At 45.6% G+C, this 22,647-nt stretch overlaps 1 protein-coding gene across 4 annotated transcripts in view; it reads right to left on the reverse strand.

The window, feature by feature from the left end:
* Positions 1-22,647, reverse strand: part of PBDC1 (polysaccharide biosynthesis domain containing 1) — a 145,788-nt gene that overhangs the window by 50,090 nt on the left and 73,051 nt on the right. For all 4 annotated transcript variants that reach the window (XM_069617731.1, XM_069617728.1, XM_069617730.1 and 1 more), the window contains exon 5: positions 12,898-13,009. In XM_069617731.1, coding sequence (XP_069473832.1) covers positions 12,898-13,009 — 112 coding nt within the window. The remainder of the gene's footprint in view (positions 1-12,897; positions 13,010-22,647) is intronic.

The raw sequence follows: 22,647 nt of genomic DNA on the forward strand, positions 1-22,647 counted from the left end.
ACTACTCACAGGGATTAAGGCCTACTTAGAAAGAGAGGAGAAGAAGAGCTTGCTCCATCAGAAATAGAACAGATACAGCCGGGTGGCTGAGGGAAAGTATACATCTTCCATAGAAGTGAAGTAGCACCGGCAATATAGGACACAACTAGAGGCCATTTTGACCCAGGACACAGAAAAAAAAAAAAACTCCTTGAAACAAAAATATCATGAGAAAGGAGATTGGGCGGATAAGATCCTTGCCTGGAGGCTGAGAGAGGAGAGGAAGCGGAGGGCCATAAGAGCAATAACGGACGGAAGGGGGAGGGTTGGTCTAGGACACCAGAACCATTCAAAATTAATTTGCAAATTACTACAGTTGCCTCTATTCTTTGGAATGGAAATGAGGCACAGATAGATGAATTCTTGAATGGGCTGCCCTCCCAGGACTCAAAAGGAAACTGTGGAAAACCTTGAGCCCTCTAACTGTAGAGAAGGTTCTGCGGGCCATCAAGGGGATGAAGTCGGGGGTTAGTGCCTGGGGAGGATGGCTTTATGATTACATTTTATAAACTATTCAGGTCATCGTTAGCCCCATGCCTAGTGAAGGTGTTTAACGCATGCCTGCGAAGGGAGGCCCTGCCATCCACGAGGTTGCTCGCCACGATACCTAAAGAGGGGAAGGATCCCACCTGGTGTTCCTCCTATCATCCCATCTCCCTCCTAAATGGGGATGTAAAGATCCTGGCGAAAGTCTTGGGAACGAGATTGGAGGTGGGGCTACCGCTTCTAATGCATGGAGATCTGGGGGATGCAAGGGTCGGACAACATTCGAAAAACAACCTGATTCATGGGGCCCAAAATGAAGGGGCAGGACGGCCATCTAGTATCTCTAGACTCAGAAGGCCTTTAACAGGGTCGAATGGCCCTTCATGATGAAGGTACTGACAAGGCTGGGGATGAATTTCCTGAGATGGGTTGCAGAACTTTACAATAGGGCCAGGGTCAATGGGGGCCTCACAGACACAAGACAGGCGTGCCCCCTCTCTCCACTGCTCTACACCCTAGCCATGGAGCTTTTAGCAATTGCGATTCGAGCAAATGATCAAATCAGGATAGTGGAGAGAGAAAGAGAAAGACGATGTACTGGCCTACCTCCCTAACATTCAGGACTCCCTCCCGGCACTCATGACCCAGATCACGGAATACAGCTGCCTCTCAGGGCTCATGATCAATGTAAAGAAGTCAGGAATAAAGTCGAAACTAGAGCAGAGGCCCCCCCCCCTCGATTCGAAAAAGGGGCTACAAGGGCATGAGGGTAGACCAAAGTAGCATGCAGTCTTTTGAGTATTCAAGTAACTAGGGAGCTGAAGGAGATGGTACCGGCCAACTACAACCCCTTCAGGGCACAACTGACGGCTGACTTGAGGAGATGGGACCCACCCTCTAATACTGAGCTGGTACGGAAGGATGACCTCTATAAAAATGAATGTGCTGTAACCCACCCCCACCCACCGCCCGACTACTGTATCTATTCGCAGCCATACTGAGGCAGCTCCCAGAGAAATTCTTCTTAGAGGTCACTGGAGAGCCCAGTAGATTAATCTGGAAAAATAAGACACCCAGGGTGAAAATGGCAACCCTGACACTTCCAAGGGAGATGGGGGTGGGGGGGGGGGCAGGGCAGTATTTGGGTTCCCAGACATCTGCCTATATTACAAGGCGGCCCAACTAAGGGTGATGCTAGAGCACATGAGGGATGACCAGAGGACCTACTGGATCTACTTGGAGGACCTGGTGGCACACCCGTTGAAGGTGAGGGAATACATTTGGTCTCCAATCAGGTCTATCCCGGAACGGCTAAGGTCCCAACCCACTCTGGGGTCTTCTGGAAAATTTGGCAACAATCCAAGGGCCCCTATGAACACAATATGGCCCTCTTCTAGGTCCTTTATATGGGGACCCCATTGGATCTTGGTCACCAGGGACTAGCCCCCTCACAGACAGTCAGATATGGGCCTTGAACAGGTGGGACAACTATTTAAAGACGGAACCTTCCTGGAATTGGCAAAAGTGCCGGAGGTGCTGGCAAGGGCATTGATTTTGGTATCTGAATATCTCAGCATCAAGGGTAAGCTAACAGACCCAAAGTGGGGCAGATTGGAGGCAAGGGAGCTAACAGCAGTGGAGAAGGTCAGACTTGTCCACCACGACTGTCCAAAGCCATTAATGAGATGTGTCTACAGAGGACACAAACATTCCAGAGGTTCTGGGTAGACCTGGTGGGAGGTGAATGAGGGGGTGGGGGGAGTGTTTGGGAGAGATTTCAGAGGTGGTCTGGGCACGTATCTACAAAGTTGTTTTCCACAGTGGCCGGTTTACTTCTATGATAGTAAACAACTTCAAAATGTTGATGGGTTGGCATAGACATCCCCCGAGACTATCCAGAATGTTTGCGGCAGCTTCTCCCATGTGCCCCAGGGGTTGTGGGCATCAGGGGTCTCTGACCCACATGTGGTGGTAGTATCCCCCAAGGTGCACATTGTCCGGAAATAAGTGTTGAGCTGGTTGGAAGAGGTCACAGGAATACTGCTGGGCTTAGACCTACTGCAGGCTCTCTTGGGGATCCCACAAAAGGACAGGGAAGAATGCAGACTCCCGAAGATGTGGGATACAATGTTAAGGGCGGAGAGACAGGCTTTAGCCCAGCGTTGGAAAAGGGAAACGCTGCCCTCGAAAGACGTTTGGGAGGGAAAGTATGCAACAGGATAACGGAAAGGCTGACAGCGGCATTGAACAATAGGATCAGTGAGTTTCTAGTAAAGTGGAGTTCTCTGTTGCTCAAATGGGGACTATATGAAGGAGACCATGGGGGTTGAATAAGTGGATTTTGAATCTGGGGGGGGGGGGGTGGAAGAGGCCCTGGAGGGAGCCGACAGGAGTAAGATAGACACAATGAGAACTATGCCTCCAAGACATTGATGAGGGGAACCCACCAATGAACGAGCTTGGTTGAGAGAGTGGGGCTAAGGGAGGGAGAGGGGGGGGGAAGTCAGTTTAGGGGTAGTATGAGTGGGGACTGTGGGTGTGGTGGAAGGCCTGGACTTTTCAATAAGTATGATGGTCTGTACCTGGAATTTTTGCTTTTTTTTAATGTCTTGTTCCCTCAACTAATGCAAATAAAATCAAGTTAAAAAAAATAAAGAAAAAGCAAGAAACACAAAAATCCTATTCGAAAAAAAAAAGTCACACTCACACAGGAGTTAAAATTAAAAAGCTCCGAGTCCAGCAAACGAGCTTGGGGTCTCTAAGGTTAAAGGGATTTGGCACAGAAATGAAAATTCTCCCCAACACCCATGCCAAAAATACTCTGGCTTCAACCACGTTTTGATTTCTTACAAGCGCTTCAGACCTGAGCAGGGAAATATGTGTTAAACTGCTGCCCCACACTACTGACTTGATACTTGTGTCTTTACCCGATTGGGGCTGTGATACCTGTGTTTGGGTCCTGACAATAAATTAATACATGAAATGGATGAATAGGAAAGGGGAATGGATAGTTGATAGAAGAACCCATCCCACCTACCAAAGCAACACTGAAAATGCATTGAGAATTGCATTGAAAGATAGTGTGCACTGAAGAAAATTGGGACGGGAGACAAGCAAAATGAAAACAAATGTAATTGATGCCAATATTTAATTTAGTTTTTATGTTAAAAGTTAATTTCTTGTGTCACTGTGTAAGGCATCGTAACAGGATGTATAGGAGTTGTCTTTTTTGGCATTATCAATGAATTGTACGGAGTTGTGGCTATTCAATCAGGTTATCTAATAAAGATAAAGCATACCTGGGGAGTGAAAAATAGCTCCATGTAGTATCTGGTCTCAAGCCAGGGGTCTGTCCTAGGCGACATCCAGGAACTGTAATCACATTCAGCAATTTTGATCACTGCATAAGCCAGAAGCCCCCCCCCAGACTTTTTAAAGTTATAAAACAGTAGCAGTGCCAACATCAGTCCACAGTAGCAGTGCCAACATCAGTCCACAAAATAGCAGTGGACAAAATTAAACAAAATGTTATGCCGTTATCCCATAGGAGTAGCAAGGCAGTAATCACAAGGGAATAGCTTTTCAATATATGACACCAGACTGCAAAGGGTGATCGCTCAGAAGCAAGAAGCTTGTCTTGGAAGCAAGACAACGCAGCGCAAAACAGCTTTGAATCCCGATCCCACGCTTAGAGACCAATCTCTGGTATTAAGCGAGTTATACATTTAAATAATTTATCAAAAGGGCAAGTACCCAGATTTCACAGAGTAAATAACTCTGCAATTACAAAATGTAACATGCAAGTCGAATATGGGACATTTAAAAGCAGGCATGGCTAGAAGAGACTTCATAGAAGAAAGTCCATGGAAATTATTGTACAGTTTATAATGAATCATTAAAATGTCCACCTGGAACTGGAGGGAGAATACATTCAATGAGGTTGCTGGTAAAATTATAACAAAATATCAGTACGGCTGAGCAGAAGAATTATGCACAGGTGAAATGAAAGAAAACCAATTGTGTACAATATTGCAATTTGATTACTCTGGCAATACCAAGGTCTGTAAATCCTTCATTGGTAGAACCACCTTTGGGTGCATTACTGCAAGTGGCTGTATGAGCCAGTAAGGTTGAACTATCTGATGGAAAGCTCTTGCCTTCCATGACAATATAACCATCTTCCAAATGTTCTTTCTTGGTTTCACACTCACCCCGACGCCAGGTTGGGCATACCCACTTCAGTGCTCTTGAGGCTGAAATGCCAAATGGTGATGAGCATGAAAATTTAAGGTCTAGAGTTTGTTGCTGGGTGTTGGATTTTTAGCCCTGGAATATCTTCATAGCATTAGGGCTGTACAGAAACTCTGAGCCAACACCTCAAACGCGGTTTTCATGGTACTAGTAATCTGACCAGATCTTACATAGTTTATGACATTAATGGATTTGTCTGGAAGAGGGGTTACGTAGTAGGTAAATAGTCATTTGTACTGCAACAGCTATCACCAAAGTGTTCTTCCAAAACCAAAGCAAGCACAAGTGTGTGTTTGATTACCAAGGATTGAGGAGGTGAAAAGGAAGTAGTAGGTGCACATAGTCTGACTTGCGGTATCTGGGCAGATCAGGAAGATGGCATAACATGCTTGGATGCATCTGATCTCATAGGCAGTGGATCTAGCGAAACAGGTTGATTAAGAACAAGGGTGACGTGTTGCTCTACAGATATACTTCTTTGAAGATATACTTCTTTGAAGTAAAAGTGAAGAGTAGTTGTGTCACTGGCCCGAGAAATGCTCAAACAATCCATTGAAAAAAGTGTGGAAGCAGCTATGGTATGGGATTGTATATTATTTTACAACACGAAACTCAAACCATGGCTTGTGCAGTTCATCACAGCCGAGTCAAACGTTGCTTTTGTGGCAGAATACTCCAAGCTCCCACCATAGCATCCCAACAGGACCTTGGAACTGGCGGTTCTCTAGTTGGACGCTGCTGTTGCGCACACATTGTCCCGAAGCAGATGCTCTGCAGTCCTATGACCTGACAACTATGATCAGAATGGATCCCTCTGCCCCTCTATAGACGCCACATTATATTCTGCAGGAAGCATGTTTTCAGCGAAACCAAGTCAGCCCTGCCTCTGCTGTTGTCCGACAGAGAATGGTGTAGGAAATGTTTCCCTAGTGGGCACCAAAAGTATGAAAGGGTGCAGCAAATACCTAGGATGGAGTGTAAATAACCCCAACATCTTGTCTTGAAAGATGGAAGTCACAATATTCGCCTTGGCAGTTTCCCTCCTCGAGACCTCTGAAGAACATTACGTCTTCTGTCTGGGAGAAACTCAGTTAAATGGGTCAAGGAAGCCTAAAGAGCATGCACCCCAATCCATCCCATAGGGAGTTAGCTTTGCTGGAATCAAGCAGGGGCTGGTCGAAAAGATCTCCATGGAAAACAAGGCCTGTGGACTGCTTTTGAGAATTCCTATGCCTCTCTGGGCCCTTAGAGGTACTGGCAGCAACAGGAGCCCAGCCTCCTCTGGCATCAGAGATGGACCTTGCCTTAGGGCCTTTCGAGGCACGGGGGAGCTTGCTAGCAACTAGTGCCTCAACTTTAAGCCTCAAAATGTCAGGAGAAAAGCCTTAGTCAAAAGAGCCCCTCAACCATCTAACTCAGGATGTAGGCAATAAACAGTGGGAAGCTCTGGTGCTAGTGCTTAGAGTGATCATCACCTCATCCCTTTTCACCACAGCACCCACATTAATCAAACAATCCATGCATCATGAAGACCTATGCGGAAGCGCAGGTTGGTGAAGAAACCATGTTGGGGATAACCCTTGCCTCCAAAAGAAAAAAATAAATCTGTGATAAACAGCACTAGGTTGAGTGAAGAGAATGTTCACTTTTGGGGAAAAAGCGCCACTAGCACTCAGATCTTTAAAAGCAAACTTAGGGTCAACTGTGACTGCATGCTGGGCTAGTGGTGCTGCCTTAACAGGATAGCTTATTTCATGTGTACATACTGTCATAGGATCTGGGGGCATAGTCAGTGGAGGACAACAACAGATCCCAACTTGGGGCAGGGAGCTACAGCCAGCCCTATTCCAGGATCAGGCCATGGGAGCTGGGGACCCCACTCCCAGAAACCCACTCAAAATGCCTTGAGTGTTAATGTGTGTACCACCCTCTATCACAATGCCGCCCAGTACTCTTTCTGGCACATTTCTCCATTATCCTTCAGGAATACAGTTCCCAGAGTGCACATAGGGGCCACTACGAAACCCTGTACCGGAACATTGGGAGTGGAACAGAGGAATGAAAAGGGAATAGACTGGGATTTCTCCTGCCCAACAGAGATAAGCGGCGCCCCACAGCCAGATTAACCCCAGGCGAGTGGTGGGGGGGCCAAAACCTGAACCGAGAGGGAGAAAGGACTGCAGGAGTGTCAGGGACATTCTCTCCAGGTTGTATTGGGAACATAACATAGCAGCACATTGAGCAACCTGAACCCTGCTAAGAGACTGAAAAGGGGTAGTACTAATGTTTTTTTAAAGCCTTGCATGGAGTCAAGTGAGCGCTGGAACCAACAGAATGGTGGGGTGAGGAGAATCGTCTGTATCAGCAGTATCAAAGAACAGAATGAGGGTCAGAGAGAGTTGCAGGGTTGAGGTCAGGGGGTGTTGAGGTGGAGTGAGAGACCACGATGGACGGAGGTGCCTAGTGTGGTAGAGTTGGAGTAGACTACAGATTAATTGCTTAGAGTTAGAGTAGTACATGTTGTATGTAGTGTAGTGCGAGAGGGATGTAAAAGGCCAGTATGAAAGGAGAGTGGAAAAAGAGAAGTAGAGGGGAAGTGTAGGGATAATTATAAAAGGTAGTAAGTTAGAGGGTGGTTGTATGGTAGGAAGGTGCAGTGACAGTTCAACGCAGTAATGGTGAGGTCAGGGTGAAGATGGAGGGGGATGAAGGTAAGAGATGTGTGTTGAGGTATACACAAAGCATAGTGTAGGAGAACAGATTAGTGGAGAGAAAAGTAAATCAGTGACGCGAGGAGAAGGGTGAAGAGAGGAAATGAGAGGTATGAGGAAGACTGGAGCGAGAGTATGAACATCGAAGAGACATAATCTCAAAGTGTGAGAAGACCAGAGGAAGTGGGACAGAACAGGAGTGTAGAACAGAGGGAGTGGTAAGATCAAGGGAGAGAAGGGGAGTGGCTAAGGGATAGACTGGACTAGCGTGTCTGAACACACTTTAACCATAGGTTCCTAATAAAATTCCCGGAGGGAGACGGATAAGGCTGTTGCATTTAGGTCCTTCCCAGAGTTAGAACTAGATAGTAGGTGTTGCCCATCTCTAGTTGCAAATCTCACTAGGGAAATCTGGGTTAGGGTGGCAGGAGCCCACTCAAGGTCAAGATGGGGGAAAACCCCTTTGAGCCACTTCTGACAATTTTGAAATAAACACCATTGACCCTTCATTCGTGGCTGGTAGTCATTATGGCCATCAGAGACAATACCCATCCTGCCAGTTTCTTTTTTTTTTTTATTTCAGGGCACATACAGTTCTGTTTGCAGAAAACCTGTGAAAATAATTTGACAAAATGATTGTCGGCTACACAATATTTATGTACTAAATCTTTTAAAACAATTCAAATACATATTTTTTAACTAACCAATTGACAGTACTGATGGGATCCTCCCATATTCATAAATGATTCTCCATTCCTGCCAGATAGACGAAAGTTGCACGTGCTGTGAAAATCACTGAACGCCTCATTGGATCTGATTATTCTGAAACGCTCACCTGTGATGAATCAGATGATTCCCACTGAAAACCTGGCCTGGGACCCTTCCCACCAGGGCAGGTAAAGGCAGATGCTTCCCGATCCTGACCCTTGGGGTGGTGTTCAGCAGGAGGATTATGGGAGAGGCGGGGGGCAAGGGCTAATTGGGCCAGGAGCAATGGTAACCCTTTTGATGGCATATTGTAAAGTTGAAATCTTAGAAGGAAAAGGTTTTGACCATTGTGGGCTTAATTTCCCAAAATGCCCAAAGTACTGTAACGAGAAAGCGTGATGTAGAGGCACCAGACTGCAAGGTGCAGCCTGGTAGAGTTAATCACCCACACCCAAGCAGGACTAGGGGCGTATAAAGGGCCCCCTTGGGTGCAGGCCATTAGGAGAAGCAGAAGGAGGAGTTCTGGTCGAGACTCCACATTGCAGTGGCGGCAGCAGCAGGCGAAGGGAAGCAGAGCCGCCACGGTGTGTGAAGCGGGTGCTGGTTTTGTGAGGGTCGCTAACCTTAAATGACCCCGTATGCAGCAGTTGTGTGGTAGGAAGCATTAAAGAAGCCTTCCCCAAAATAACTTTTACCAGTGGCAGGTAAGCACCGGAGTGCTTGTGGAGCGAGTAACGCTCCTCTCCCAACCAGCGTAGGCCGTGGGAAGCAGAAAGCAACAGCCTACCATGTAGCGGGAAGCAGAAGTGGCAGCGGAGCAAGCAGACATGTATGCAGCACCCAGTGAGTTAACTAGTATATTGTGACCCAGGAACGCTGGGTAATCGCCTGCTGGACACTAATGAGACTATTGATTACCGAACTAATGTAAAAACCTAAAGTGGCAGAATCTTAAGTGGCAGACAAGGAATAACTCTGCATACCAACCTGACACAAAGTGGCTAAAGAGGCAGAATAAGAACCTTGGGAACAAACAAGTAGTTTAGAATTATTTTTCCAAAGATCGAAGTAATTGTCAAAATCTACAGAGGATAATATTAAAAGGAAGGTAATAAAAGCTACCATCGCCAAAGTCAAGAGACAGCAATTAACAAGCGAGCCAATTTAATTCCTATGGCCAAGGCAAAGAAATGGCAATAGTTGATAACCCAAACAAGCATTGCCTAAACCACAGAAGAGCAAGTGTGATAAAAAGGCATTATCAGCAGTTGGTTGATGCAAGACTGGGAAACGGTGGCAGAAAAGCTGCCCCCCTGACAGAAAGTATTCCGGAGAAGAGGAGCATAATCATGAACAGCTTCAATGTGTTTCATGGCTATCCAGAAGTATTCATTGCTGATGTTGATGAAAAATCTAAACATTCTGCTAAGTATTTTGAAGTGAACTTTACCACCGAAGTACTTGTAGTAGTGTTAGAAGCTTTTCATCCTGGCAGGCGAGTATACCAGGCAAGGGACTTTGTAGTGGTAGACCCGGCAGGTGAGTGGACCAGGTAGAAGTTGTTGAAGTACTGTGCGATTGTTAAAGAGTGTGAAGAATAAGTGGAAAGACCACTAGATTATCTTGTGAAATCATCCCAACAGAACATTGTGGTAGCTAAAGATGGACTGTGGAAGTGTGTTTTGTTTCATAAGAAGTTGTGTTGAACTCTTTGCTACAAATGGAGAAACAAAGAATGGTCATTTCTTTTGAACTATTGGAAAGTCCAAGTGAGAGACTTTTTGGTGTAAGGAAAAACTGGTGCAAGGACGGAGATCCATTGGAGAGTTACACACTATACGGTAAGACTCAGCACCCTGGGCATTCATTGCAGCAACACGCTTATCTGTAACCCTTCAATTTAGCTAAATACGGACGCTCACCCACGCTAAATGGAGTACTTTAATTTATGAGCTTTATCAGCTGCTCACTTTCCTCTGTGTGTTTTGTACCTTGCAATCTAGACTTGACCCTTTCACCTCGCGATTTGAGCCTTGTTATTCTTTGCTTAAACGCAGGCGATTGCAAGATGAGGTTTCCTTTCATGCCTCAGACAGCTAACTACGAATTTATAATTTTATTACTTACAGGCCATTAACCGGCATCCACAGCAGTCTATCAGCTATTTGTTAAAGGAACACCATTCGATTTTTTACCCTGAGTCTGGCTTATGAAACACGAATAAAGGCCTCTACATTAAAAACACGATGAAAAAGTATATTAACTGTTTTTATCCACTGCGCAACCATGTTTACTTAAGGAATGATAAGCAGTACACTCCACCCTTGAAAACCTATATTTCGAATGTGTGCATAACATACGGACAGAGATGTATTTTGCTTTTTTCCTTTGTCTCTTTTATACAGAATAACCTACAGTGTTCTGTGTAACTCTGGATTGTAGTCATAATGATTCTAAGACAACCAACTTGGATGATCTTCCCTGCACTCCATCGTGTACTTCTAATTTTTGATGTGACGATTTTCACTTCTAGCTATAGTACTTAGACACACATGTATCTTAATGAGTTTCCCATTCTAACTACCCCTGTCTCAAAGTCAGCACTTTGATCAACTTATTCTGTAGTGATGTTACTCTGTACTGCTGTGGGGTGTTTCAATCCACACCTCCATGAATATTTCCATCTCTACCGAGTGTCACCCTCTTCTTTCTCTTTTTCTTTCTCTCTCTAGACCACTCTAAGTGATATGCTTATCAGTCAAGTTATATCATTTGTTGACAATTATTTATAAATTAGGTCGACATCTAATGCTCATGTTTTTCCTATTCATTAGAGATTGAAGCAACAGGGCATTACTTATTTTTAGCCTGATTTGTTCCCTTTTCAGATATGGAGCCCCTTTGCTTTAGAATCTGAAACTATTCTTGGACCACTCACAGGACGAGAAGAGTTTGGACCTCGTATCTATATAAATAAGTGCCTAAAGTTATTGTAGTTGCCATTGTGCTTTACCTCCTGTTTGACTGTGCAATAATTTGCTTGTAATTGTCATCAAGAGCAAGAGAGTTTCACTCTTGTGGTTTGAGTTCCAAACTAATCTTGGACAACTCACAGGACGAAAAGAGTTTAGACTATCAACTCTTTTGAATTAGTGCTAAAAACTACTATACTTGTTATTGTGCTTTTCTTCTGGCTGATTGAAATTTGTATATAATTAGATTGTAACTATTATCAGGTGATTTGTACCCTCACCAATATCATTTAGTGGGAATTTTTGGGAATTTGGTAGACGGCAGACTACCCCTGAAGAATTTCTGTTTACTTTGCTTACACAAACATACAGAAAGAAAGAAACATGTTGGGAAAGCGATGAATGAAGGAATGAATGAATGAGTATGTCAGAATTGAAATGAGAACAAATGTAGTGAGTGATTAGGTTGATTCTGGTGATATCTCCACAACACTACCCCAGAGTGATCTCAATCTCTCACTCCTGGCTTGCACACTTTTTGTTAGCCTTTGTTTTGGTATCTGTGGTGATTATTTTTCATTTTTTTCTGTTTATTCTGCTAGTTTACCTTCAATTATGTAGAGGTACTGTTATTAGCATTTGCACTTTATACCGGTTGCCTGGTTATTGAAGTTTGTAATGCTGACTTTGAAAAAACGTTTTAATTTTTTTTTTTTTTTTAAAGATGAAAACTAATAAATGATATATATTTTTTGTAAACTCGCCTGGAATCTAATCTGTAATTGGTGAGTAATGCTGCAAGCTTTGGGACACTACTTGAAAAGAGATCAAACTTAGCCCCTTGGCACTGTTTTTTTGTTCATGGTTCTAGGCTTCGCCTATCTAATTTAGTGGATGTGCCAAGAAGAGGGCTCTTAATCCTCTTACCTCCCCTTTGGTTGTTTTTAAGGAAAAACTTAGAACTTAGTTGTAGAATGGAACTTTCCCAATTTTGAACTGTTGATACAAATTCCTGCTTTGAATCCGGGGAAGGGGACATTACCCAGGTTACAAGTAGAAACAGTGATTACGTTTTTTCGGACAAAACTGGTTTTTGTTACATTTTATTGCCATATATTCCTGTCATATGTTTGTTGGATGTACAAGTGTGAGGGACAAGTTCCTTGTGCTATAGTGTTTTCTTTCATTTCTTTTGATAGGCAGGGAATCCTCTTTAGGGTAGGGATAATGAGTTTATCAAACCCTTTTAATTTAATAAAATGCCATCTTATGAAAAACCTTCAAAGTTCTCCTCACATTTCTGACCACTCACACAACCAAACTCCTTGAAATCTAGGGACAGTAAACCTGTTTGTGGTTTATGACTGTTGAATACATTTTGACCCCCTATTTGTCAACAATCTAAGTCCACACATTTAAATAAAAATGGTGTTTGCCATTGCTAACATTTCTTTGCTGCAAATCAAATATTAGGTTTAGAGATTAGGTTAAGAGTGTCAATTAAGGGTGGTAACAGAGCACCTGAAGATTTGAATTCCAACAGCGTTCAACTACATGGTTGTGACTTTCACCAAATGCAACCCCACTATGAAATAAATCCATGAGTTAAACAGATGGAACATAGGATGTGAACCTATAAAACCTATCAAGCTGGAAAACTTTGGTTACAAGTAACCTCTTCCAATCTGCAAAGGAACAAGCCCGTGAGCTTCGCAGAGTTGTTTACTCACAGAATATGGTGTTCTCTTCTGTGTAATCTTTTTTGCTGTCGAGGCGCAAGAGGGTGCCATAATTAAAATCTTCCACTATCCCATCGAAACGGATACAGAATGGCCGCCAGTTCTAAAGAAAAAGAAAATATCCTATTGTCACTTGATGTACCAAGTCGTAGTTTTCTGCTTCTGCATTTTGCCAGCTCTACTCTGCGCAGTGAGCACAAACTTAAATATCCATTTGAGGGCTACAAAACCACCACTTGCCAACTCCAAGTCCTACTCATCGGTTCACCCTCAGGACCTTGAAACAGCCTGTCTGAGTAAAGCACTATACAAGCAACCAACATACCATTAGATGATAACAAATATACTGTTTGGTCGGCACAAGCTCATCCACTACAAGTGTACTGAACTTTTAAATACATTTTTCATCCACAGATCCTATTATATTTTCCAAGTGTCCTCAGGTAAAGTCTTAAAATAACCAACCCAGTATCAAGAAGGCATAAATTAATCCTGACTAACTTAGGCAAACGTGACCTAGGCCCACACAACCAACTATACAGTATAAACTGAAAATAGAATTTATTTTAAGAATTACATAAGTAGGATAATACTTTTTTTATATAAACATTTTATTCCGAATTTCAAAATGCAAAAGCAACATATTATTCTCAAGCAACAATTTTAGAAGCAAGAGCTCCTAACTAGGTACATTTGTGATTGAGGCACAATATCAACAAGCCCCAAATACATATACCCCCAACAATGAAATTGCATTTTTTTTTTAATTTAGTTCCAATGACACATGATTCCAGCCCTCAGGCAGTTTAAAGAAACTATGATCTGCTCAAAATTGGTCATCTGGCCCATCACGCTGAAAGTTACTCTCACCAGTTCTGCCTAGCAGATCATTGTTACGCTCACGTGGACCCCACAGGGGTGTCATTCGGACCCGACAGTGCGGTTTCCTTCAATGTGATGACTAGTGCAGAGATGACTGTCTGGACTGGCCCGCCTAGTCTTGTCTGCTGGACCCGAAGAAGTATTTTCCTTATGTTTGTAAAAGATGAGCTCTCCATCCTGCGGGTCTTGCAGGGGCGCGTAGATACCAGTTACTTCACTGGTTTTACGGCGTTGGGAGAGTTCTGGTAAGTATTGACTCTGAAGTCCCTGGCGGGATTGGTAAGTATCAAGTTCAAAGAGTTCAATGTGCCCGATGTTCACTCTTGTCCCCTTCCTTCCTTAAGTTGCAACTGAGTTCGTGAGAAGAAGGTCTTGTAGCTGCTGCTGGCGTTCAGGCAAGAGTGTTATCCAACGCTGTCCGGTAACTTTTGCATGCGTTAACGTGTTGTTTTTCTCCCTCTTTACAGATGCGGCATATGAAAATGTGGAGTTATGGAATAATACCGCCGGTGGTAAATCAGGTAAGTCTATGGTGGTAAGAGGTATTTGTTGATTCCCTTGGCTCACCTTGTTTTTTCTTGTGTCCCCTAGGTGCCGGATTACGGCGAAGAAATGATGGAGACTGTGCCAGATCGAAAGATGCAGTGAGAGCTGGTGAGTATGGCGCTGTGCTGGAGCTGGCGAAGCGACGCGTGCAGGACTGATGTACTTTCCAGGTCCGGAGATGAAATGGTTCCGGAATTAGAAATAAGTTAGTTTTCTAACCTTGTCCTTTTCCTCTTCTTTATTCTAGGAGCTCCGGATTCGAGGCGGGCCTGGCAGAAGACTGGATGCTGGCTGAGGGCACGGTGAGCGTCACGCTGCTGGATGCAGAAGAACGCGAAGCATGTGCTGGTGTTTGGGTGTGGTTTAAATAGCCTCCAAAGTAGTCCAGGTACGAAGTTCCCTAGAGTCACGCCCAAGTAACAAAATAGTCCCATCCAGGCCTCATGTAGGCTTGGACTCTTTTGCAGCATGGTCTGCATCAGGTAAGTAAAGTTGATGAGCCTGGCGGCGCCAGGACTGAACCCAGACAGCCCCTAGCTGGGGCTGCTGAGGTTTAAACAAATGTCTGGATGCCTGCTCCCGGAGCGGAGGGACTTGGTCCTGATGCCTGGGGGCAGGCATCATGACAGTCATTTCAGAGACCTACTCGTCTATAGTAGCTTTGCTTCTCCCTTTCCAGCGTCGGGCAACAGATATTTCAATTAGCATACTGCTCAACACATTTCTTGCAGTGACCCCATATTTTAGGTGGCCTTCCCAAGTCTACTAGAAATAGATGAAGAGTGGCAAGAGTTGGCCAGTGACCAACTATCTTTGTCAACACTTCCTTCCACAACTTGCCAATAACTGGGCAGCCTACAAGCCTATTCATAGCCTGCTTCTGGGCAGCTGCCTCCCCAGAAAGAAGTGTTGGACCTCAGGTCCAGTTTGCCCAAACCGAGGGAGTATCTAGTATGTTCTATGGAGAATATCGTATTTCAATGGGTAAAGCACAGTAGAAGTAAGTACCATCAGGTAAATTAACACACAATACAGTATGTACAAAAAATATCAAAGGGTTCAAGTAAACCCAACATCCTCCAAAGCCAGTTACACTCAAATTGCAACACATTTCATAGAGTTTAGTAGTAGGAGGAGATACTCGGGTTAAAATATTCAGGAAGATTTACAGGCATATTCACCACTCAATGTTTCTTGATCGATCATCAGTACAGGTTCTTTGCATGGTTGTCTAAGACTCATTTGGAGTACCATGGAGGCTTGGACGGGGTATTCAAATCTGGTCAGTGATACAATTGTCCCACACAAAGGTCAACTCAATACTTTTGAAACCGCCCAATGTGGATTTGTGACACTGTCTAATTGTGCATTTGAAATCATTAATTGAGGGTCGGGTGGTTGGGGGGGTAGGGAGGGTTGCAGAGGGCAACAAAGGTTGTAGCTCCACAGTAATCATCAAAAAGATACACTTTGACAGAAGATCCACGTTGTCCCTGCATTTCCCTAGAGGCCTGTCCTCGGCTGTCGCCTTGTAGCTTACAGTCAAGGCTATGTGTGATATCCAAGTAGGGATACCTGGCATGGCTAATAAAAGGTTTCAGAGCTAAAACCGTATAAACATGCTACTAGTTTCAACCATTGCATAAGGCTTAAATGAAATAAATGAACATTTGATATCATCACTGTTAGGTAAGAATGTGTGTAATAACACTGTGTGAGACTACACAACACTTGGCTGCTTGGTATTAGGTAACCCACCTTTTGGTATAGGTCTGTACTGCACAAGCTGGTAGTGCGACTGAGCAGCCAGGCCTATCTCAAGGGGGGTAAATGTGAGCTGTAGCAATGAAATCCGCAAGTACAAGTAACACTTACACTTAAGGTTTCAGTTATAAAAATAGTTACTTATTGAATATCAGTTTTTAAATAAGCGTTCTTTAAAAAAGGCAGGATATTTAACACTGTAAATATAATTTAAATTGCTTTTCAGAATCAAACAAGTTAGAGGATACTCTTTAGAGATGCGGTTTACACACTTCATACACCTGGAGGGGACTTCATTCACAAGGACAGTAATGGCATTTATGTATCACCCTAGTTATACATTGCAGATTCTGAGATTGCAGAAAGGAAAGGTTAAAGGAAGGAAAAAGGTTAAGACAGGTCCTCAGGGCATGCAAGAATACTTAAATCTTCCAAAGAGGTCTAGACAAGCCTTTCCCATCAATAACAGTGTAAAACAAGTTACCACCTACGAGGGGCAGAAATATCAAAGTCAATGGAATATAAGAGTGCAGAGAGCCAGGACAGCCAAAGTCAATTGGAGCACAGTCTATGGAGCTGAGGCACTTCTTAGATAAAAAGTCTTGCAAAGGAGTTTCTAGAAAAATCAGTTGTAGGGTCACAAGCTGTTAAGCCTGTGAAAAGCAGAGTTGGAATCAACTCTAAGGGTACGCCACTGCAAGCATCAACTGAGAAAAGCACAGCTCAAAGACACCGAGATAAGTACCCCAAGTCTAAACAGTACCTCTGTTTTGAAGAGTGATCCAGCTGGATTCTGTCCTGTTGCAGCGATGCAGACCATGGGTTCCTGAGCCTCAGTCGTGGGACAAGAGGAAGGACGTCTGAGGGCTCGAGAGGCAGCAATTTGGGGTAGTCGGTAGCTACAGGCTCTTTTCAGATCAGCGGCACTTCGCAGTTTCAGCACTCGGTAAACACCACCACTGCGGATCTTGGATACCGGTTGGGCTTCTTTCACTCCTTGGGTCGTGCTCTCTGGTGAGGCGACTCTAGCTCGGGTTGTCCTGCTTCTGGAGGGTCCTTGGGAGATTCCTGGAGCTTCTGGCTGGATTTCAGACGTTGCACTCGGCTACGGATTCCTCAACCCCTGGCACTCGGTTCTTGCAGCAGCAAAGAAGTACAGCTAATCAGGGAAGATGGTCCAGCGGAGTTCGTCTCAGGGTGAATTTCTGCACAGCAGCAGGGCTTCACTGGGCAATTCAAAGGTCCAGGAGGATGCAGCAAGCATCTTTCATGGTTTCTTCGTCAGGTGTTTCTCCAAGTGGTAGACTGCCTCTAGCCGCAAAACCATCACCTTTTAAGTAGGTTTCACCCATTCATGCACAGTCAATAACACAGGAGGGTGGCTGTTGGGACTAGTTGCATTCATCGAGACAAAGGACAGGGGCTTTTAGGCAACCTCCCTCACATCCTGCCTTTCCAGAAACACTGGCGCCAGATGCGGACTTCAGGGCTGAAGCCTGCCAAAGGCAAAATGTACAAAGGGCACAAATCTGCCTCGAGCACAGAGTAAAACCCAAGAAAGACCTCACAAACAGAAAATGGCAAAAAAAAGAAGACTGGGCCTTTTTTTTTTACAAAATGGTCACCCATGGGTGCTATACTTAGCTGAGTGTTCAGCCTGCGGTAGAAAAGCACAATGGTAGGAAAACTTAAACCACTTCTACCAGCCATTTAAAGAAATGAGGGTAACATACAAAAAGTTACATGAGAGAGTAGGATAAGGGGCTACTAGGTAACCCCTCTCCCCCCCCAGCACTCCCCATATGATGGTGTGTGCTGGACCTACAAAAGAGAAAAAAAGTAAAGTCAATTTCACTTTACTATTCTTGGGAACAGTTGTTCACACAAGAAAAAGTATTTAAACCTTAGGAGCATCCAAGGTGCTGTGCGTCACCATACAAAAAGTAGATGCCTATGGAGTTTGTCAGGCTCCGAAAACTGAGGAAACAATACAAATCAGGTCAAAATACAAGAGTGTGAGGGAAAAGGTGTCACTCACTCCAAGGTTAACATTAAAAAGTCCTAAAGTCCAGCAAAAGAGCAGGGGTGGGGTGTGGGGTAGGGGGTGTGCTTCTCCAAGGTTGAAGAGAATTAGCATAGAAATGAGAATTCTCCTGAACCATCACAACAGATGGTGGCGATAGTGAGTCTGCAACCAAGATGGCCGCCTTAATCGGAGCTCTGTGAGGATCATCTGAAGGGGGTGGGGGGCCAGTAAAGCGTCCACCGGTGCAAGCTGCCTAAATCTTTTGCGGGATCCAGTATCGGAAGATAACGTCCAGAAGTGTGTGAAGTTTCAGGGCAATCCGAGACCGTAGTAGCAGCCTGCGGCGAGGAGGAAGAAAGAAGGGGAAGCCGTATGCACAGCAAAACTGGCGCTGAAAAGAGCAGAGAGCTGAGCGCTGAGCGCTGAGCGCTGCGGCGGCCGACGGGGACGCCCGGTCTGGTGTCACAGCTGAGAGTGACGGAGGACAGCCGGACCGTGGCTTTGTGCCCAGGGAGTGAACCAGCCCGAGCGGCAGGTAACTGAGGAGGAGTGAGGTGGGCGGCACAGTGCACAATGGACCGCTACTAAGGGAGACAGTAGAGCCCGTGCTGTCCCCAGAGTGGCGCAGGGAAGTGGCTGATCCAGCTGCGGGGAAGAAGACTTGGCGAATCCGACCTGCTGGGCAACCTGGGGCGGGGGGGGGGGGGGGCAGTCCATCCAACAATGTGGGAGTGTGGAGTCTGATACTGCGAGCAGACGGGGCGGCCGGGATGCTCGACAGGAGCGGACGCACCAGCTTTGAGATCTGCAAGAATCATTAGGGCACCTGAGGTGAATGCGTAGAGGAGTGCCGGGGCTCCCAAGAAAAGTTCAGGTACGCTCCTTACTACGAAGGTGCTGCGGGAGCAGGCAAAGCCGGAACGTGATAAGTGGGGGCAATGGCTCTGAGGAGGTGCGCTGTAACAGCGCAACATTGACGGTCGGCAGGACTCTCCCTGGAACCTCGGAGTTGTCCAGACTGCTTGGCTGAGCCTCTGGAGCAGTCACCAGTCGATTCTGGGGGGTGGGGAAAGGGTGGCAAGTGGGGGCCCTGTTGTGTCTGCCAGCCCCCTTTAAATAGGAACTCCTGGGGTCACAGACTGCTTTGCTATACCTAGGTGAGCCACCACTGTGTGCAGCACCCCACCCACGCTTCGTGTTGCCCGGGCGCTCTACCACACTTGGCTGATCCTAGCTATTAAAAATGTAATGACCTGGACTGGCTACTAGGCCCCGGGCACTGACACTGCCCTTGCTTCGCTGCAAGCCTAGAGTGGGGGCTCCCTATCCATATACGCCTGGTGAGACTCTGCAATGTTCACGCTGGCCGTTGCAACCCGAGCTGGTGACTTGGAACTGGGTATTGTCTCCTCTCCCAGGGGCAGTGGGGCTGCGCCACTGCTCAGCAAGCCACGGATTGAGTCGCTGAGGCCCGCAGGACAACTGCTCGGATTCCTGGACATCCCTGGGGAATGCAATGCAGTGGCGACTGCCCGGACCGGTGGCACGGTGGAGTTCTGCATGGCCAAAGGCAATAAACGGCAATCTCGATTGCCTTTCAACCAGAAGGAGCGTTCCGGAGGTGGGGGGTGATTATCAACATGGACAAACCCAGGTTGCAGGGGTGGGAAGGAGGCCTGTTGCAGGAGCACCGGCCTCCGTTTATGACAGAGATGAGGTCTGGCTTTGGCCCGCTTAACACAAAACTCGACAGCATGGCATATAAAGTAGACCGCATGCAGGAGCAGATCAACAAGGAGTGTGGTTGAATTTCTGAGGCTGAACACAAGAATGGGGGGGTCCTGGAGGACACAACGGCGAAACGATGCAGGCAGTTCATACCGTTCAGCGAGAAGTCGCTGCCATAAAGGAAAAAAATGAGTACTTGGAGGCAAGATCCCGGAGGAACAGTATCCGGGTGGTGGGGGTCCCGGAATCTGTATCGCAGAGCAATATGGAGGTTTTCATCGAGCAGTTCATCTGGGAGGTGCTACAGATGCCATCACTGTCCACCCAGTTTTTAGTCAAGAGCGCACACAGGGTGTCACAGGTAGCTCCCAATCAAATCAAAAGGAACTCCTTACCACCACACATTAGGAATATTGATTCCCATTTTGCCTTCAGGAAAGCAATAAAAACGATGTTTGTGTAGTCAGCATGTTCATTGCCCTTTTTCCTTTCCACACACGGGGTAGGTCTCGCCGTAACTGTATGACAAACCTTAACTGTAACCCTATTTGTTTGTGTTCCTATATTGTATTCCAAGCTCACTGTAACCATGGGCTAAGTAACCTACTGGCACCAAGACAAGTAACCCCGCTGTAACTAAGACAAATTCATGCAACAGCGCCTCGATGCCCTTGGGTTGCTAGTGCGCTCTACAAATATAAATAGATAGAATGCTGGTCGGGGGCGCAGAGTCCTTTGCCCACCCCCCCCACTCCTCCCATCATAATGTTTGTACAGATTAATTTGTTATCCTTGCAAGACAAGACTCTTGGCCTTAATTCCCTAGAGGGGTGAACTTTAATCTGGTGCGAGTGTGATTAGGGGTACCCCTTTACTGTGAAGTTCAGATAGACTCAAAGTGAGACAGATCCTGGAAAACCAGCGTGTGCTGCCGGTGAGGGGCCGAGAAGGAGAACCCAAGTACTGGTGGTGGCATGACAATGGGGATTCGGTGGTGGGCAGGCTGCCTGATGATGATAACACCCAGCTGAGAATGCAGTAACCCATCCAGGGAGCAGAAGGAATACCGGGACGTTGAGTGGAACGGGAAAAGGAAGCTGGCGAGAGCAAGCTGACAAAGAAGAGGAAGGAAAGTGATGGTCCAGAGGACTGCAGGCCCCGGAGACTCCCCCACCCCTTGTCAGGGTAGAGATAACTGGGAGAACGGGAGGCATGGGACTCGTTATGAATTGAAAAACTCATCCCAGTAAGATTGACGAAATGCTGAACATAAAATTGATACACTTGATCTATAATGATCTGAGAAGGAGAACCCTGAGCATACCAGGAAACATGTACATTGAAACGGGAGTAATACTACCACGGGAAGCGAGATAATACCATGAAGTGAAAGCAAAAGGAGCCTTCGAGTACAAAGGTGACACCACAGCTGAGAAAAGGGGGGTGGGGGGAGACATGAATTACCCTGAAAAGATACCCAACTAAGAGTATAACTTATAAGAATACCCATGGCCCAAAGCATGGATCACAGGGCCAAATTAAGTTCAAGAAAGGTCTTGTGGAGGACGGTGCATATAGATGGTGGAAAAGCTAAAACCCTTGTGAGAGCTAAGAGTTGGAACAGAAGGTGACCGTAGACCATCTGAAAATTGGATATTGAGAGGAGCTCTATAAAGAACAGTAAGCCATCAGGAGAAGGGAGTCCTTCGCCCGACCTTTGTTTGTTAGATTATTGGTAGGGTCAGTTAGGAGTTTGGACAGCAGACTTTCATTTGTACATTTCCTCACCTATCGTTTTTCATATAGGTAGAAAACACCCCATAGTGCTAGGAAAAAACTGGCCTCATTCCCACCATTTAATGAACGGGTATTGGAAATGTTCTCAGTGTTCTCGTTTGTCAGGTAAGATTTTAACTGCTAAATCTACCTCACTTGTGAGAACCCTACAACTTTTTGCTGGACTGGTCAATTATTTTTCCCTGTACCTCAGTGAGTGGGAACCTTTTTCCACACTCACAGATCCTTTTACTCTCTTTATGGGTGTCCTTTTAATTGCATTCCTTTTGCCACCTCTTTGGGTATATACAGTTTATGGTTACAACGTTACTTTCTCTGGCTAACCTTGTGAGAACTACAGTTCTCATGTGTAGAAGGGATTGTATCCCTTCTACATTGTTAGGTGAACACCAGCACACCCCAACCTGTGGAGTGCTGGAGAGATAAATTGTATCTCCTTTCTCAGCAACACCGTAACAATTCTTTTAAAAGGGACAATTTGGTGCCCCTTACCGCACAGACTTTTCACAGCCGCAGTAAAGGCACCCATGAGGGCCCATTTTACCAAAACCTCCTACATCTTTTTTTGCCATTTTAGTGTTTGTCCTTTCTTGGTCCTTCCCCTGCCCCCAGGGTAGGAAATTCCTTTGGGTTAACTTTATCTTCAGCGGCAGACTTCGGTCAAGAGTGCCTTTGAAGGCAGGAAGCGAGGGAGGAGTCCAAAACTCTGCAGCCCTTGGTCTTCCAGCTTGTCTGAAAGGAACCAGTTCCCATTAAGGGGTGGAGCGGGGCTGGCTGTCCTGACTGGACAGCCAGCCGTCCCTTTCTGTTAACTAGAGGGAGAGTTTGCTGAAGTTATGCTTTGCTTCCTGTATAAAACTCAATTCTAGAAGCCCACGCATTACGCGCACAAACTTGTTAAGAGCTACCTTCGTGAACTACAAATCCCATCATGACTGTAGTCTTTGCCGGTACACTTATTTGCATTTCTAGCGTGAGAGCGACAAGCCGGTCTGTGG

Source organism: Ambystoma mexicanum, chromosome 10, assembly GCF_040938575.1.
Source record: "Ambystoma mexicanum isolate Mex_15411 chromosome 10, UKY_AmexF1_1, whole genome shotgun sequence".
Taxonomy (NCBI): Eukaryota; Metazoa; Chordata; class Amphibia; order Caudata; family Ambystomatidae; genus Ambystoma; species Ambystoma mexicanum.